Raw genomic sequence first — 15,000 nt, forward strand, 5'->3', positions numbered from 1 at the left:
GCGATCTTCAGCTCACACTGGAGGACAGCAGACGGGGACACTTAGGACGCAATGAGGACAGAGGCCCCGGACCCGGACCCGGACCAGGACCAGGACCAGAGACTGAGGCCAGCGTACCCGGCCGCCCTCGATGTTGTGGTATTTCTTCTCCAGACACTTCTTGACGTTGGCTTCGTCTTTGTATGTGATGAAGATGAAGCCCCTCCTCTTCTTCGACTTTGGGTCGATGGGAAGCTCGATGGTCTCGATCTGCAGGGGGGGGGGGGCAGCGGCGTTCAGGACATTCCGTCTCCCGTCAAACATTCTAGAACCGCTCTGACGTTCACTAAACACCCTCCTCTTCCTCACGAGCCGCTGCTGCCGGGTCAGAGGTCAGAACCCGAAACGCCGCGACTGACCTCTCCAAAGGTCCCGAAGTATTCCCTGATGGCGTCCTCTGTGGCGTCGGGGTTCAGGCCCCCGACGAAGATCTTCTTCACGGGCTCCTTCTTCATGGCCATCGCCCTCTTGGGGTCGATCGGGCGTCCGTCCAGTCTGTGCTCCTTCTGCTGCAGCACCTGCAGACACGCCTTCCAGTTAGCCCCGCCCACAGGAACTAAAGGTGTGACCCGCGCGAGGACGAGGAGGACCTTATCCACGCTGCTGGAGTCCTTGAAGAGGACGAAGCCGAAGCCCCGGGACCGGCCCGTGTTGGAGTCCATCTTGATGGTGCAATCCGACACCTCGCCGAACTTCGTGAAGTAATCCTTCAGGTCCTTTTTACTCGTGTCCCAGCTGAGGCCCCCCACGAACATTTTCCTGTCAACGCAGAAGGAGACCGTTAAACAACGCACCGGCGCCGCCCCCGTGGGGGGGCCAGGGTTCCACAACACACGTTGACCCCTCCGTCCTCAGGTCCTGAACGCCCCCTAATCAGGGAGGACCGATCGCGGACCCACCCGGCGTCCTCCTCCCCCTTGCTGGCGTCGATCTTGCCCCGTCCGTCCCGTTGTCCTGGCTCTCGTCCCCCACCATGAGCTCCTGCTCGGCACCGTTCTGGTCCTCGTCCCCGTTCTGGTCGGAGGTCTCCATGAAGAGGGTCTCGCTGTCTGCCATCGTGAGAGTGGGCTCTGAGAGACTGACACAGGACGGGATGAACACCGGAACCGGCTGGAACCGCGTGTGTTGATGACGTCATCGACGCCCGGAAGAGCAAAATCGGACCAGATTAAGAAGAATAAATGGAGCTTTTACAGAAACGTGTCGGTTCGGATCCCGGTTCCGACCCAACTGCCTCCCCCTCAGGTCGAGCCCAACGGCCCGCTTCACGGGCACATTTCCCAGGTGTTATTGAACGCCACACGGCGACCATGCTAGCTGAAGCTAGCGGGCTTCACGCCTCGTTCCCGCTTCCTTCATATTCGTGCCGTCATTAAACAATCCGCGCGTCACCGTCACGCGCGTGGACCGACCGTGCTGAACGCCAGAAGTCAACACACCGGGGGACGTCTCCGTGCCCGGCGGACCGCGCTTTGATTCGGTGCCGCTCTCAGAGTGGAGGCCCGGCTAACCGCTAGCCGCCAGCCGCTAGCCGACCTAGCCCGAAACAAAAATCCTGCAAAAAGCGCGGTCGGTGCTGAAAGGGGAACGAGCAGGAACGCCCCGGTGGGTAACGAGAGCACCGAACCCGCAGCCCGAACCCGCAGCCCGAACCCGGTCCAGCCATTTCACCAAGCAACGACAATACGGCACCTAGCATCGCCGTGGCTAGCAGAAAGCTAACGCTTATGAAAACAGCGCATAAAGGCACGAGCCGCGCGGAAGGTCATCGACGGAAGTGCCGCGGAGAGAATCGAACATTCTGACATTTACGGTAACCCAAAATAACTAGAAGCAAATAAAAGTCTTACTTTCAGCGGAATAATTAACGGAGACGCAGAACCCCTGCTCAAAATGGACACTCTCCAAATTCGCCGCTAACTCGTGGCAAGTTATATACGACCGGATGTGACGTCCGCTCGTCGCTCCGACGGAGACAGTCTGTGGACCGCTCACGGACGGAATGAAGGTAACACGTGATTGGCTTATTGGTTGGCGCAACTGCGACCAACAAATAGTACAAGGACACGTCATTCCTGTTCCGGTCTGACAGAATCCGATTTATTTACTCCGCCAAAGAGGTTGTGTCTGTTTGTTGTTTGTTTGTTGTTTGTCTGTTTGTTGTTGTTTATCTGTTGTTGTTTGTTTGTCTGTTTGTTGTTGTTTGTCTGTTTGTTGTTTGTTTGTTTGCTGTTTGTTTGTTGTTTGTCTGTTTGTCTGTTTGTCTGTTTTTCTGTTTGTTTGCTGTTTGTTGTTGTTTATCTGTTTGCTGTTTGTTTGTTGTTTGTTTGTCTGTTTTTCTGTTGTTTGTTTATCTGTTTGTCTGTTTGTTGTTTGCTGTTTGTTTGTTGTTTGTCTGTTTGTCTGTTTGTCTGTTTTTCTGTTTGTTTGCTGTTTGTTGTTGTTTATCTGTTTGCTGTTTGTTTGTTGTTTGTTTGTCTGTTTGTTGTTTGTTTGTTTTTCTGTTTGTTGTTTGTTGTTGTTTATCTGTTTGTTGTTTGTTTGTCTGTTTGTTGTTTGTCTGTTTGTCTGTTGTTGTTTATCTGTTTTTCTGTTTGTTGTTTGTCTGTTGTTGTTTATTGTTTGTCTGTTTTTCTGTTTGTTGTTTGTCTGTCTGTTGTTGTTTATCTGTTTGTTGTTTGTTGTTGTTTATCTGTTTGTTGTTTGTCTGTTTTTCTGTTGTTTGTCTGTTTGTTGTTGTTTGTCTGTTTGTTGTTTGTTTGTCTGTTTGTTTGTCTGTTTGTTGTTTGTTGTTTATCTGTTTGTTGTTTGTTTGTTTGCAGGATTCTGGAGAAACTGCTGGATGGACGTCGTTGAATAAAAACATGAAGATGGGTCTAACTCAATCTCATCACATACATTATGATAGTGATCCAGATATCCATCTACTACTACTACTACTACTACTACTACTCCAGTACCTTCCTGTCCCGTCGCCACAGCAACCCATCGTCCTCTCTCACTACGTCCGTGTCTCTCCTCCTGGGTCGTCCTCTAGTCCTGTTCCCTGGCAGTTCCATCCTCAGCATCCGTCTACCGATATCGTCCCCGTCTCTCCTCTGGACATGTCCAAACCATCAAAGTCTGGTCTCTCTGACCTTGTCTCCAGAACGTCTAACCTTCACTGTCCCTCTCATTGTCTCATTTCTAATCCTGCCCAGCCCGGCACTCCCAAGGAGAACCTCAGCATCGGGCGATGGTGGCGCGGGCGGTTGAGCGGGTCGTCCCACGATCGAGAGGTTGGCGGTTCGATTCCCGGCTCGGGCACATGTGTACACTGTCGTCGTGTCCTTAGGCAAGAGGCGCCCACATTTCCTGTGTGAACGAGTGAACGACTGAATGTCGGCGGGGTCAGGAGCATTATTGATCTTCTCCACTTCTAGCCCCGCCTCCTGTCTTTTCCTCAGAGCCACTGTCTCTGAGCCGTCCATCATGGCTGTCCTCACCACTGTCTCGCAGACCTGTCCCTTCGTCCTATCACAGAGAGACACTTGGACGGATGCGTGAAGCTTGAGGGACGTTTGGGAGTCTGGAAGCTCGTCTGACTTCCTGTTGGCGTTGCGGTAGCAGAACGACCGCTCCCGTCCCGGACGGCGCCCGGGCGCCGTCGGATGTTAGAAACAAGGAAACGAGCCCGCGGAGCTGAAATGGATGCATTTATTTCTTTTCAACGACTGTTCAAACGGAACTTTATTTACACTGAAACGTTAAATCTAAAACAGTTTAGAAGAGACTTACTTAAAATACTTCAATATTCCAGAATTAAAATATACTTAAACAGCATTCCTTTAAACGACATACGAGTAAGACTCTTATCCTTTAGACGCACCGAGCGCATCACGGCCGCCGTCCCGGCTCCAACCGGTTCCGTGTCCAAGCACCGCTAGGACCGGGACTTGCTGACCCAGTGGTACTTGTCGACACGAGGCCCGGCGAATGTGAACGAGGGTCGGTAGGACTTGAAGCCTCTCTGGCTGGAGAACGGAGGGGGCGGGGCTGCAGCGGAGGGAATGTGAGGCGGGAACGAATCCCCGCCGAAGGCCTTCCGCTTCTCCCTCAGCCAGGTCTGAGGAGCAGCAGGAGAGAACTCGCTGAGCTGAGGAGGAGGAGGAGGAGGAGGAGGAGGAGGAGAGCCGTTACGGAACGGAGCAGCCGTCGAGTCGCCCTCCAGGGCAGCAGGTGGCGCTGCACGTTAGCATGGAAGACCAGGACAGAGACATCTGCCATGCAGTCAACCTACCCGGTACACGCTGTTGGGATTGCTGACGGTCGGAATGGTCTTGGGCTCTGGGTTGGGGGGCGGGGCCGGCGCAGAGAGGGCGGAGCTACTAGGGCTGTTGTGGCCACCGCCCTCCTCGTCCTCATCCGAAGAGCTTCCTGACGGGATGTCGAGGCTCGCTCGCTCCACGGCGTCGTGGACGCGGCGGGAGAATTCCCCATCTCCACGGCGACAGCGGTCCAATGCCGAGACGCAGAACGGACTGCTGCGTTCGCCGTACCTGCACAGGTGCAGCAGAACAGGAAGTCCTCAGCACGGCCTCAACGCAACGTTGAGCAACAGCAATCTGGAGCGTCCCGACCCTCTGACCTGCAGGACACCTCCCCAGGGTCCACCCACACCGTCAGCTCCTGCGGGAGGCCGAGATCCCCGTACGGGACCCCGCCCCGCTCACAGGCCTGCTGCAGAACCGGGTCCCGCAGCAGAACCCGGTTCATACGAAGACACCTGAAACGAGAGGCCACAGCCGGTAAAGATCCTGAGACACAAAGACCCAAAGGGGAACTCCATTTACGGTCGAATAAAGTTTACGTGAACTTTATTCAAGCAGATAAACGGGCTTTACGTCATCGGTCCAGATCGATAAAATCACACCGATTAAATCTCTCCGGTTCGTCGTAGCTTCATCCGCTCGATTTAACGGAGAGCCCGGTCCCGCCAAGCGACCCGGTTCTACAGGAGCCCGGTCCTGCTATGTGACCCGGTCCGGGAGGAGCCCGGTCCTGCTATGTGACCCGGTTCGGGAGGATCCCGGTCCTGCTATGTGACCCGGCTCGGGAGAATCCCGGTCCGGCTATGTGACCCGGTTCGGGAGGATCCCGGTCCTGCTATCTGACCCGGTTCGGGAGGAGCCCGGTCCTGCTATCTGACCCGGTTCGGGAGGAGCCCGGTCCGGCTATGTGACCCGGTTCGGGAGGAGCCCGGTCCGGCTATGCGACCCGGTCCGGCTATGCGACCCGGTTCGGGAGGAGCCCGGTCCGGCTATGCGACCCGGTTCGGAAGGAGCCCGGCTCACCTGTAGGCCTGGCCCCTGCTTGGTGCGTTCGGGTGCCAGTGGTTTTTGTAGCTCTCAAACAGGACGGAGGTGAGCGCCGCAGCGAACCGGTCCCGGTCCTCGTGGTCCAGACCGCCGTACCGCTTGACCAGCCGGGCCATGAAGAACACGGCGGCAGCGATCTCCTCCTTCATGGCGGGACGGAACGACGCTCGGTTAAAAACGGGTAAAAGTACCGGGACGGAGGCGCTAAGCAAACATATCTGCTGCGGGGGCTCCACGCAGAACCCGGACCGGCACCGGCACCGACAGATCCAGATCTGAACGCGGACGCGGCGCAGCAGCGCCTTCAAGACGCTCCTGAGATGCAACCGGTGCAGGTGCGTGACACACCTGCAGCTGGTTTACTAATTAGGCCCCGCCCCCCACACACTCAGCTGAGCGTGAGTTCTCCCCACGGTCCGTAAACGCAGCACGGACTCATTCCAGTTTGACATTCGATTTGTGGTCACGTGACCTGAGAACCGGGTTCCACTCCACCCTGGAGCAGGTTCTGAGAATAGAACCGGGTTTTACTCCACCCTGGAGCAGGTTCTGAGAACAGAACCGGGTTTTACTCCACCCTGGAGCAGGTTCTGAGAATGGAACCGGGTTCCACTCCACCCTGGAGCAGGTTCTGAGAATGGAACCGGGTTCCACTCCACCCTGGAGCAGGTTCTGAGAATGGAACCGGGTTCCACTCCACCCTGGAGCAGGTTCTGAGAATGGAACCGGGTTTCATCCATCCTGGAGCAGGTTCTGAGAATAGAACCGGGTTTTACTCCACCCTGGAGCAGGTTCTGAGAATAGAACCGGGATTTACTCCACCCTGGAGCAGGTTCTGAGAATAGAACCGGGTTTTACTCCACCCTGGAGCAGGTTCTGAGAATAGAACCGGGTTTTACTCCACCCTGGAGCAGGTTCTTTAACATGTTCTGTCTAGGAATAAAACGCCAGGCAGAACCGAACAAGCATATTTTTATTCAAATAAAGCCAAACCCAGCAGCAGGTTCCAGAACCATCGACCCAGATCCCGTCTCTGACTGACAGGAACCACCTTCAAACGGGCCGCGGGGCGGAGCTACGTTCTGACCTATCAGCTCCAATGGATTTGGTTACCTTCAGATAATTCTATTTCTATAACGTAACAGTTCAGTTCAAAGAGGAAAACAACGATAAATAAATAAACAAGCCTTTCTAGTCGATCCGGATCAATAAAGCCGAAACTCAACCATCGGCGGTTCCAGTGAAACAAAGCCACGCCTCCAGAGGTAGAGCCCGCCCCTCGTCTCAGGTGCCTTCAGGGCCCGTCAGGAGATTAGAGGAGATGAGCTGGATTAGATTGTAGAGATCTGATTTAACAATGCTAATGCTAATGCTAATGTGCTAAATGGTGGTTTAATTGGCTCAGCATGACCATCATCATTCACATTGAATGAGTGCATAAATAAATATCAGTCACCACCTCCCAAGCTAATGCTAACGCTAATGCTGTTTTACTTTGATCTCCCTAAATCTAACCAATCCGATCTCTTCCTGGTGATGATGTCATTGGGTCGACCTTCAGTCTCATCCTCATTTTCACCTGTAGGCTAACGTGATCATGAAGTTAGCTGTATAGCACGGCATTCAGGTAGTAGCCTAGCCTAGCCTAGCCTAGCCTAGCATACACATTAGAAGCTGAGGTATCCTCATGTTTGCGATGTTCGTTCAGGACCGCAAAAGCTGCTTTCATGCTAGGACAGAACCGAGACCTCCTGGTTCTACTGGACCCGGTTCTCTACAAACAAAACTCTCAGAACAACGTGAAAAGAAATCCAGTGGCGGTGCTAAAAGGGCACCGTGCTAGCGCCTCGGAGCCGCTCAGGCCCGACATCCCGGGTCGCTGACGCCGGCGAGCAGTACCGCAGCGAAGCGGGAACAAAGAACCAAAGAAACGTCTTCGTCCCCGTCTCCCGGGGCAACAGGTGGAACGTCTGAAACGACTCTTCAGTCCTCGGTTTGTTCAGGTCAAGCGGAGGATCGTCGTTTGTCTTTTCAGAAAGACTCCACCCCTTTAACCCCCGAGCTCCGCCTCCTTTCCACATTTTTAGATCTTAGCGAACGTTTAGCTGCATGGAGTGTCAAAGGTCGCCTTGATCAGTCTTTAAAACAAGGATAAATAAAACCGATGGGACGAGGAGACGACACCGCTTGAAGCGGGGGGGGGGGCTCCGCTAACCGGGGTTAAAACTGGAGCTTCAGCTGCTCGAAGGTCATGAAGAACTGAGACGAGCGTTAAAGGAAAACTTCACGGTTTCAAATCAGAAGCACCAACGACGTAAAAACATGTAACCAGTACAGGAAGCTACATAAAGCTAGCATGCTAGCAGGAGCAGCATAAAGCTAACATGCCAGCAGGAGCGGCATAAAGCTAGCATGCTAGCAGGAGCAGCATAAAGCTAGCATGCTAGCAGGAGCGACATAAAGTTAGCATGATAGCAGGAGCAACATAAAGCTAGCATGCTAGCAGGAGCGACATAAAGCTAACATGCTAGCAGGAGCGACATAAAGATAACATGCTAGCGGGAGCGACATAAAGCTAGCAGGAGCAGCATAAAGCTAGCATGCTAGCAGGAGCGACATAAAGCTAGCAGGAGCTAAATAAAGCTAGCATGCTAGCAGGAGCAACATAAAGCTAGCATGCTAGCAGGAGCGACAAAGATTTTTAAAGCCATTATCTACATGAATACAGACAATGACCGGAGGAGACGGGCTGTGGTCCGGCGGGCCGGTTCTGAAGGATACCATGATGTTCCAGGGTCCCAGTCGCAGCCAGTTGGGCCAGAAGCCCTTATAGAGGGCCGAGAAGCCCTCGTTAGTCCACGTCTGCCTCAGCCCGTCCAGCGTCCCTTTGTACAGGGGGCCTCCTGACAGGAGCCGCTGGTTCATCACACGGGTCCGGACCACGTCCACGGGGTTGGACACCAGCGCCCCCGCCAGGCCGCACGTGAAACTTGAGCTGGGTGACGCGGGACAATGGGGAGTCCAACCTGGACTTTATAATTATTACATTCATACCTGTAAATAATCACAAACGTACATAAAATGAGTCCAAATGGTGTCCCCCATCAGGCCGGACTCGATGAGGCGCTTCTTAGTGGCGTCATAGACAGGAAGTTCCACGCCGACCACGAAGGCGGCGCGCTGTGCCGTCGGGACGACCCCCTGAAGAGGAGGAGGAAGACAAGATCCCAAACATGTCATTCCCTTTTTACCCCGCCGAGCTCCGTGCTAAGCTAGGCTAAAGCAGAACGCACTCTCCACAGCCCCCTGATGCCCTCCGCCTGGTAGATGCTGATGAAGTGGGACGTCATGCTGCCCTGGAGCAGGCTGCCCTGGGCCTGCATCCGGATCTGGAATCAAACAGAGGGCGTCTCCGTGAACAACCAATCGCACCGCGGAGACAGCGAGACGCTGAGACGCTGAGACGCTTTGAGTCTGGATCGTTCCAGGCGTCTTATATTGATGGATGAAAGATTAAAATCCTCCCTTCCGTTTCTCTTCTTTCCTGCACTGATTTGATTCTCGCTGAACGACGAATCACGTGACGCTGAAGCTGACAAGGAAATCAAGCGCTTCTACCACGCCACCTGTAAACTACAAAATGTGCGAATGTGAGCGTGCTAGCGGCGCGTGTGGACGTGCTAACGGCGCGTGTGGATGTGCTAGCGGGGCGTGTGGACGTGCTAGCGGCGCGTGTGGACGTGCTAGCGGGGCGTGTGGACGTGCTAGCGGCGCGCGTGGACGTGATTGCGGCGCGTGTGGACGTGCTAGCGGGGCGTGTGGACGTGCTAGCGGCGCGTGTGGATGTGCTAGCGGCGCGTGTGGATGTGCTAGCGGCGCGTGTGGACGTGATTGCGGCGCGTGTGGACGTGCTAGCGGCACGCGTGGACGTGATTGCGGCGCGTGTGGACGTGCTAGCGGGGCGTGTGGACGTGCCAGCGGGGCGTGTGGACGTGCCAGCGGGGCGTGTGGACGTGCCAGCGGGGCGTGTGGACGTGCCAGCGGCGCGTGTGCGCTGGTTCGTCCTCGTCCTTCCGAGGACTCACCTTGAGGACGTCGGTGGGGTTCGCCAGAGACGAGGAGAACACTCCAGACACGACGCCACAGAAGACGTTGATGAGCAGCCTCTCGTCTGGAAGGAGACACACAGAAATGAAGTTCAGGGACACAAACTCCTCGGTGTCGTTCTCGCTGGAAAAACGTCTTCAAAGCCCCGCCCCTTAGGTCGGCTCACCTTCCGGACGACTGACGAACAGCCTCTTCAGAGAGTTGTAGGTCCCGATCTTGATCGTCCCATAAGAAGCTTGTCTCAACAAGGCAGGAGAGATCCTGAGAGGAGAAGTCCAAAATGGTGGATAGCCTGGAGGAGGAGCCTGGAGGAGGAGCCTCTCCTCGCCGCCTGGCTTAACGTTGAACAACGGAACGACTTGGATCAAGTCCTTCCGTGTCATTTGGGAAGCTGGAAAGATTTCCTACCCAGAGTAGAGCGCCCGGATGCCCTCCTCCTTCCGAATCCTGGACAGGGCATGGAACATGCCCCTGTAGCGCACCTCCATGTACTGGGACTGACCCTGGACCTGCAGCCGGGTCTTCGTCAGGTCAATGGGAAACGTCCCTGAAAGAAAACTCATTACTTTGGATTCAAAGAGCATCATGAGACACATCTAAGCTGGTCCAACACGAGGACACCTGGAAGACGAGGACACATCTAAGCTGGTCCAACACGAGGACACCTGGAAGACGAGGACACATCTAAGCTGGTCCAACACGAGGACACCTGGAAGACGAGGACACATCTAAGCTGGTCCAACACGAGGACACCTGGAAGACGAGGACACATCTAAGCTGGCCCAACACGAGGACACCTGGAAGACGAGGACACATCTAAGCTGGTCCAACACGAGGACACCTGGAAGACGAGGACACATCTAAGCTGGTCCAACACGAGGACACCTGGAAGACGAGGACTGGACCGTGTTTTATGCAGATCCGTATTTTTAGTTTTTGGAATAAGACTACATATCCCAGACGACAGCAGAAAGAGCAGCCCCAGCGACGTGCTCTGGGGATTAACCCCCCCATGCATGTTACAGCGCACCCGCCGCTGGAGGCCCCGCCCCCTTTCTGAAAGAAACGCATGAGCTTCGGGTCTGGATGTTGAAACCTACCGAATTCTGCGACAATCGAGGCCACCCCTCCGTAGATGAACGGTTTCCAGTTCAGGCCGGTCATCTCCTCCGCGGCGGCGGCCTCCGCCTGCTGCAGCCCGGCTAAAAGCAGCAGAAGCGCCGCGACACACAGGTCAACACACGGCAGCACGGCGGGAGACATCAGCCCGGACGATGCTGCAGCTCCACGGCAGCGCAGCGTCAGCATCCCCGCGGAGCGCGCCGGAAAGACACGCCTAGCCCGTTCCTATTGGCTGCCGATCAATCAACCAGCCTAGCCCGTTCCTATTGGCTGCGAGGCCGATCAATCAACCAGCCTAGCCCGTTCCTATTGGCTGCCGATCAATCAACCAGCCTAGCCCGTTCCTATTGGCTGCGAGGCCGATCAATCAACCAGCCTAGCCCGTTCCTATTGGCTGCCGATCAATCAACCAGCCTAGCCCGTTCCTATTGGCTGCGAGGCCGATCAATCAACCAATAACGGTCTCACTCTCGTGCCTGAAAGTCGTTACGTATTTAAAAACAAGCCAAATGAATAGAAATAGAGCATTTAGACGGTTTGGTTCGGTTAGCTCGAAGCAGATAGCTCCTGCTAGGCTAGGCTAAAGGCTAACAGCTTGCTAACTGCTCCGCCGCAGCGCCACGTACCTGTGCTGTCGGTAAAAATCTACTTTGGGCTTTCTACGACTTCAAACACGTCCGCGGGTCAACGAGAGGGCGTTAGCGTTAGCAACTCATCTGAGCTAACGTCAAGAAGCAAACTTCTTCTTCGTTGTATTGTGTTCGCCTCTGTCTTCCTCTTCCCCTCCCTAACGTCCTTGGACAGCGCGCTGTTGCACTGCTGCCATCTACTGGCTAGGTCTGGGAATTGCACGTTATAGCTCAATTATTCTTCTTCCGGCTTGTCCCGTCTGCATTTATCCGGACTCGGGACCGGCTCGGGTGGAGCGCCCCTCCTGGATCCAGAGACATCTCCTCCCACTCCAACAAACGTGACCGACCACATGACGTCATTCCTCCTCATTTTAATTGTAAGGAATAAATACAGGCTGTGACGTGCCTCCCTCTAGAGGCTGAGATGAGGTACTACGTAGAACATTTATTCAGCTACAAGCAGCAGAATCTATTTCTGAGCAAATAAGATGAAACTTTAATTTTCAACTCTGAAGTTTCTTCTAAAAGGAAACGTAAACGTTAAACACGGACCCATCGTGACCGGACCTTTGAGATTCAGGTTCACTTCAGTCAGGAACAGAATTACAGGTACAACATTTATATTCACAGCTCGGTAACGACTTCGGGAGACTCGGCGCCAGCAAACAACAGCGTGCTACACCAGCCAGGGTGCTCGTTCAGCACCTGTTCAGGTGACTGTCAGGGGCCACACCTCCCTGGGATACGGTCGGTCGTCCAGCGTTTTCCACCCAAGTGCGGTGCGTTCAGGGTTCCATTACAGTCGAGGAATAATGAGGTCCCTCTGAAAGTAGACACAGCTACCAACTCGCTAGTGGCGAGCTAGCAGTGAGCTACCAGTGCGCTAGTGGTAAGCTAGCAGTGCGCTAGTAGTGAGCTAGCAGTGCGCTACCGGTGAGCTAGCAGTGCGCTAGTGGTAAGCTAGCAGTGCGCTAGTAGTAAGCTAGCAGTGAGTTAGCAGTGAGCCACCAGTGCGCTAGTGGTAAGCTAGCAGTGCGCTAGCGGTGAGCTAGTAGTGAGCTAGCAGTGCGCTAGCGGTGAGCTAGCAGTGAGCTAGCGGTAAGCTAGCAGTGCGCTAGCGGTGAGCTAGTAGTGAGCTAGCAGTGCGCTAGCGGTGAGCTAGCAGTGAGCTAGCGGTAAGCTAGCAGCTCCAGAGGGATTAGCCTATCGAGTTATTTGAACTCTGCAGGGTGACCGTTAGCTTGTCGGTTGGTTTCGTCGGTGGTTCGTTGGATGTGATCCGGATCAGGAATTAATGGCTTCTCAGGACCAGACCACGGACGATGGGAATAAAGTGCACGGCTGGGACCTGGAGAGTTCTTCCCCCTCAGCAGCCTCGTGACAGGAAGGCGGGACTTCCTGCCTTCCTACTGCGGGTGGGCGGAGCTCAGAAGCTGGTGGGCGTCAGGATGTTCATGTCTCTGGGCTTCAGCTTGTGCGGCTGCGCCCCCTTTCGGCGACCCTCCACTGTGGGGATCTCCATTTTGGGAGGGGCCACCACCTGGGAGGTCAGGTTGTCGGCCAATCGCGCGCCTTGTGCCTTCATGACCTCCGTGGGCGTCGGCCTCTGGGCACCCGAGTACGTCTGCAGCGCAAAGCCTGTTGGGAAAAGATCAATTAAATCCAGTTCCTGACGGAACGGATCCTGTGCTGCACATGAACCAAGCGTTGGGGGCGGGTCCACGCCACTAACCACGCCCACTCTATCCATCTGGTATTGATCAGGCAGACGGGCCCGTCTTGCTGCTCGTCCCACACGGCGGTTCCCCTGACGGCTTCACGCCGGGCTTTCAGCGCCTTCAGGGACTCGTCCGACCCGCCTTTTATAACGGCGGGAGAAAAGGTGGCCAATGAGAGCGGGGGGGGGGCGTGCTTATCAAGGTGTGCGTTTACCGTCGGTCTGAACGTCGTCTGTTAACCAAAAGAATCGGGTTTAAGCGCCGCTCGGCGCTGACGGGAGGCGGGCTGTTCACCTGCAGCTGTAGGATCCGACCCAAGGTCAGAGGTCGACTTCTGGACGATTGGTCGAGGCCCAAAGATGCTCCACCGCTCCACCGCACCTCCCCCTCCCGTGTCCACGCTGCTGCTGAACCCGGAGCTGCACGGAGCGGGTCACACGTTAATCCGACTCCGTCTCCGTGGCGACAGCCTACCTGGACCCTAGCGTACCTGCGCGGGCTGGACGGCGTGCTGGACGGCGTGGACTGGGCCGCCGACTCGCTCTGGATCTGCAGCTTCTAAACGCAAACAACAACAACAACAACAGTGAGGTCAAATGTGAACAAACACGTTGCTACGGAAACGGGACCAACAGGCTGGTGAGTGTGACATCACGGTGACATCACGGTGACGTCACCTGGAGGGACTCTGGGGTGCGGCGGTGGTGTCTGGTCTCCTCAGCGGTCAGGCCTTTGTGGGGCGTGTAGCTGGTGTCGCTAAGCCCCGCCCTCTGCTCAAACGTGGACATGATGTCCTGAGTCTGCTCTGAGAGGAAGAGCAGCAGGTTAGGGTCATCCTCGTCATCATCACCCTCCTCCTCCTCCTCTTCGACCTACTGGTGAGGAGGGAGTTCCCGATGATGGAGGCGGCCTTGGCTTTTACCACCGCTGGTGACCTGGAGGGGGCGCTATCTGGCACCATAGCGTGACTCACACACTCATCCTCCTGGAGGGAGGAAGGCATGCATCATCATCATCATCACCCCCCCCAGGAAGTAAACGCGGCTCACCTCAGCCAGGTGCGTGAACCTCCTCCCTGGTATGACGGGCCGCCTCCACAGGTTGTTGATGCTGATGTCATCGGGGGGCGTGGCCATGGGGGCCTCCAGGCTGTCGTCGTAGCTGAGGGCCCGTCGGGTCATCCCGCCCACTCCGGATCCCTCGAGGGCTGCAGACAGAGACAACGACCCAACGACCACGGAGCACCGGGACCGGGACCGGGGACCGGGACCGGGGAGCGGGACCGGGGTCCGGGGAGCGGGACCGGGGTCCGGGACCGGGGACCGGGACCGGGGTCCGGGGTCCGGGACCGGGGAGCGGGACCGGGGTCCGGGGAGCGGGACCGGGGACCGGGACCGGGACCGGGGACCAGGACCGGGGTCCGGCTTTCGGTCCGAGGTGAGACCTGTGATGATCCTCTGGTTCCGGTCGGCGAGGCAGCGGCTCAGCGTCGGTCTGAGACACACAGAACCATCTGGCAATGCATCATGGGTAAGCAGCCAAGCCAGGCAGCGAGCAGACCGCTAAACCGTCCAGGAATGTGGTTTAACCACGGCTGGGACCTGGAGACCCTCCTCCTCATCACCCTCCTCTTCCTCATCCTACCCCAGAGAGACCACCAGGTGGGAGAGGAGACGCTCAGTAGCGTGTACTACAGTACAAGTACAGTCAAACAGTAGCATGTACTACAGTACAAGTACAGTCAAACAGTAGCATGTATTACAGTACAAGTACAGTCACACAGTAGCATGTATTACAGTACAAGTACAGTCACACAGTAGCATGTACTACAGTACAAGTACAGTCACACAGTAGCATGTACTACAGTACAAGTATATTCCTCAGGATCGTTGGACTTTTTCCATCTCAGAAATATTATTTTCTTCTTGATTGACACCACACAGCTTCGGCCATTATTTAGAAATGACATCATCAATGACATCACGCATCAGCCTGCGTAGAATGATTCATTTCATTGTGTTTCTC

At 55.5% G+C, this 15,000-nt stretch overlaps 4 protein-coding genes across 4 annotated transcripts in view; all 4 read right to left on the reverse strand.

Moving 5' to 3' along the window:
- The window catches only part of LOC137900134 (heterogeneous nuclear ribonucleoprotein A/B-like), a 2,165-nt gene extending 199 nt beyond the window's left edge, over positions 1 to 1,966 (reverse strand). Inside the window, 7 exon segments of the mRNA XM_068744193.1 lie at positions 3 to 17; positions 118 to 249; positions 399 to 557; positions 630 to 798; positions 939 to 975; positions 978 to 1,117; positions 1,890 to 1,966. Coding sequence (XP_068600294.1) covers positions 3 to 17; positions 118 to 249; positions 399 to 557; positions 630 to 798; positions 939 to 975; positions 978 to 1,095 — 630 coding nt within the window. The 5' untranslated portion in view covers positions 1,096 to 1,117; positions 1,890 to 1,966.
- A 1,995-nt stretch (positions 1,967 to 3,961) lies between these two features.
- Positions 3,962 to 5,545, reverse strand: LOC137900692 (maternal B9.10 protein-like). Its single transcript, XM_068744820.1, has 4 exons — positions 5,373 to 5,545; positions 4,667 to 4,804; positions 4,319 to 4,577; positions 3,962 to 4,174 (listed from the first exon to the last, which is right to left on the reverse strand). Exons 1-4 carry the CDS (start codon positions 5,543 to 5,545, stop codon positions 3,962 to 3,964), a joined length of 783 nt encoding a protein of 260 aa, XP_068600921.1.
- A 2,071-nt stretch (positions 5,546 to 7,616) lies between these two features.
- Positions 7,617 to 10,739, reverse strand: LOC137900623 (brain mitochondrial carrier protein 1-like). Its single transcript, XM_068744741.1, has 8 exons — positions 10,604 to 10,739; positions 9,912 to 10,050; positions 9,670 to 9,764; positions 9,482 to 9,567; positions 8,690 to 8,785; positions 8,473 to 8,597; positions 8,178 to 8,391; positions 7,617 to 7,655 (listed from the first exon to the last, which is right to left on the reverse strand). Exons 1-8 carry the CDS (start codon positions 10,665 to 10,667, stop codon positions 7,617 to 7,619), a joined length of 858 nt encoding a protein of 285 aa, XP_068600842.1. The 5' UTR covers positions 10,668 to 10,739.
- A 943-nt stretch (positions 10,740 to 11,682) lies between these two features.
- Positions 11,683 to 14,186, reverse strand: LOC137900571 (putative monooxygenase p33MONOX). The gene is made up of 6 exons (XM_068744678.1): positions 14,025 to 14,186; positions 13,852 to 13,960; positions 13,653 to 13,780; positions 13,466 to 13,533; positions 13,270 to 13,394; positions 11,683 to 12,895 (listed from the first exon to the last, which is right to left on the reverse strand). The coding sequence occupies exons 1-6, from the start codon at positions 14,154 to 14,156 to the stop codon at positions 12,684 to 12,686; spliced, it is 774 nt and encodes a 257-aa protein (XP_068600779.1). The 5' UTR covers positions 14,157 to 14,186; the 3' UTR covers positions 11,683 to 12,683.
- Positions 14,187 to 15,000: the final 814 nt, after the last annotated feature.

This window comes from Brachionichthys hirsutus, chromosome 10, assembly GCF_040956055.1.
Source record: "Brachionichthys hirsutus isolate HB-005 chromosome 10, CSIRO-AGI_Bhir_v1, whole genome shotgun sequence".
Classification (NCBI taxonomy): Eukaryota; Metazoa; Chordata; class Actinopteri; order Lophiiformes; family Brachionichthyidae; genus Brachionichthys; species Brachionichthys hirsutus.

Excerpts from the sequence above, each read along its gene's own strand:
- LOC137900692 (XM_068744820.1), bottom strand. The coding sequence starts at position 5,545 with ATGAAGGAGGAGATCGCTGCCGCCGTGTTCTTCATGGCCCGGCTGGTC. Across the intron at positions 4,805-5,372 it reads AGCAGGGGCCAGGCCTACAG|GTGTCTTCGTATGAACCGGG; the intron begins GTGAGCCGGGCT and ends CTCTCGTTTCAG. Across the intron at positions 4,578-4,666 it reads CCTGGGGAGGTGTCCTGCAG|GTACGGCGAACGCAGCAGTC; the intron begins GTCAGAGGGTCG and ends GCACCTGTGCAG.
- LOC137900623 (XM_068744741.1), bottom strand. The coding sequence starts at position 10,667 with ATGACCGGCCTGAACTGGAAACCGTTCATCTACGGAGGGGTGGCCTCG. Across the intron at positions 9,568-9,669 it reads GTTCGTCAGTCGTCCGGAAG|ACGAGAGGCTGCTCATCAAC; the intron begins GTGAGCCGACCT and ends GTCTCCTTCCAG. Across the intron at positions 8,598-8,689 it reads GCATCAGGGGGCTGTGGAGA|GGGGTCGTCCCGACGGCACA; the intron begins GTGCGTTCTGCT and ends CCTCCTCTTCAG.
- LOC137900571 (XM_068744678.1), bottom strand. The coding sequence starts at position 14,156 with ATGACCCGACGGGCCCTCAGCTACGACGACAGCCTGGAGGCCCCCATG. Across the intron at positions 13,534-13,652 it reads GCACCCCAGAGTCCCTCCAG|AAGCTGCAGATCCAGAGCGA; the intron begins GTGACGTCACCG and ends GTTTGCGTTTAG. Across the intron at positions 12,896-13,269 it reads GTCGGATCCTACAGCTGCAG|GCTTTGCGCTGCAGACGTAC; the intron begins GTGAACAGCCCG and ends TTTTCCCAACAG.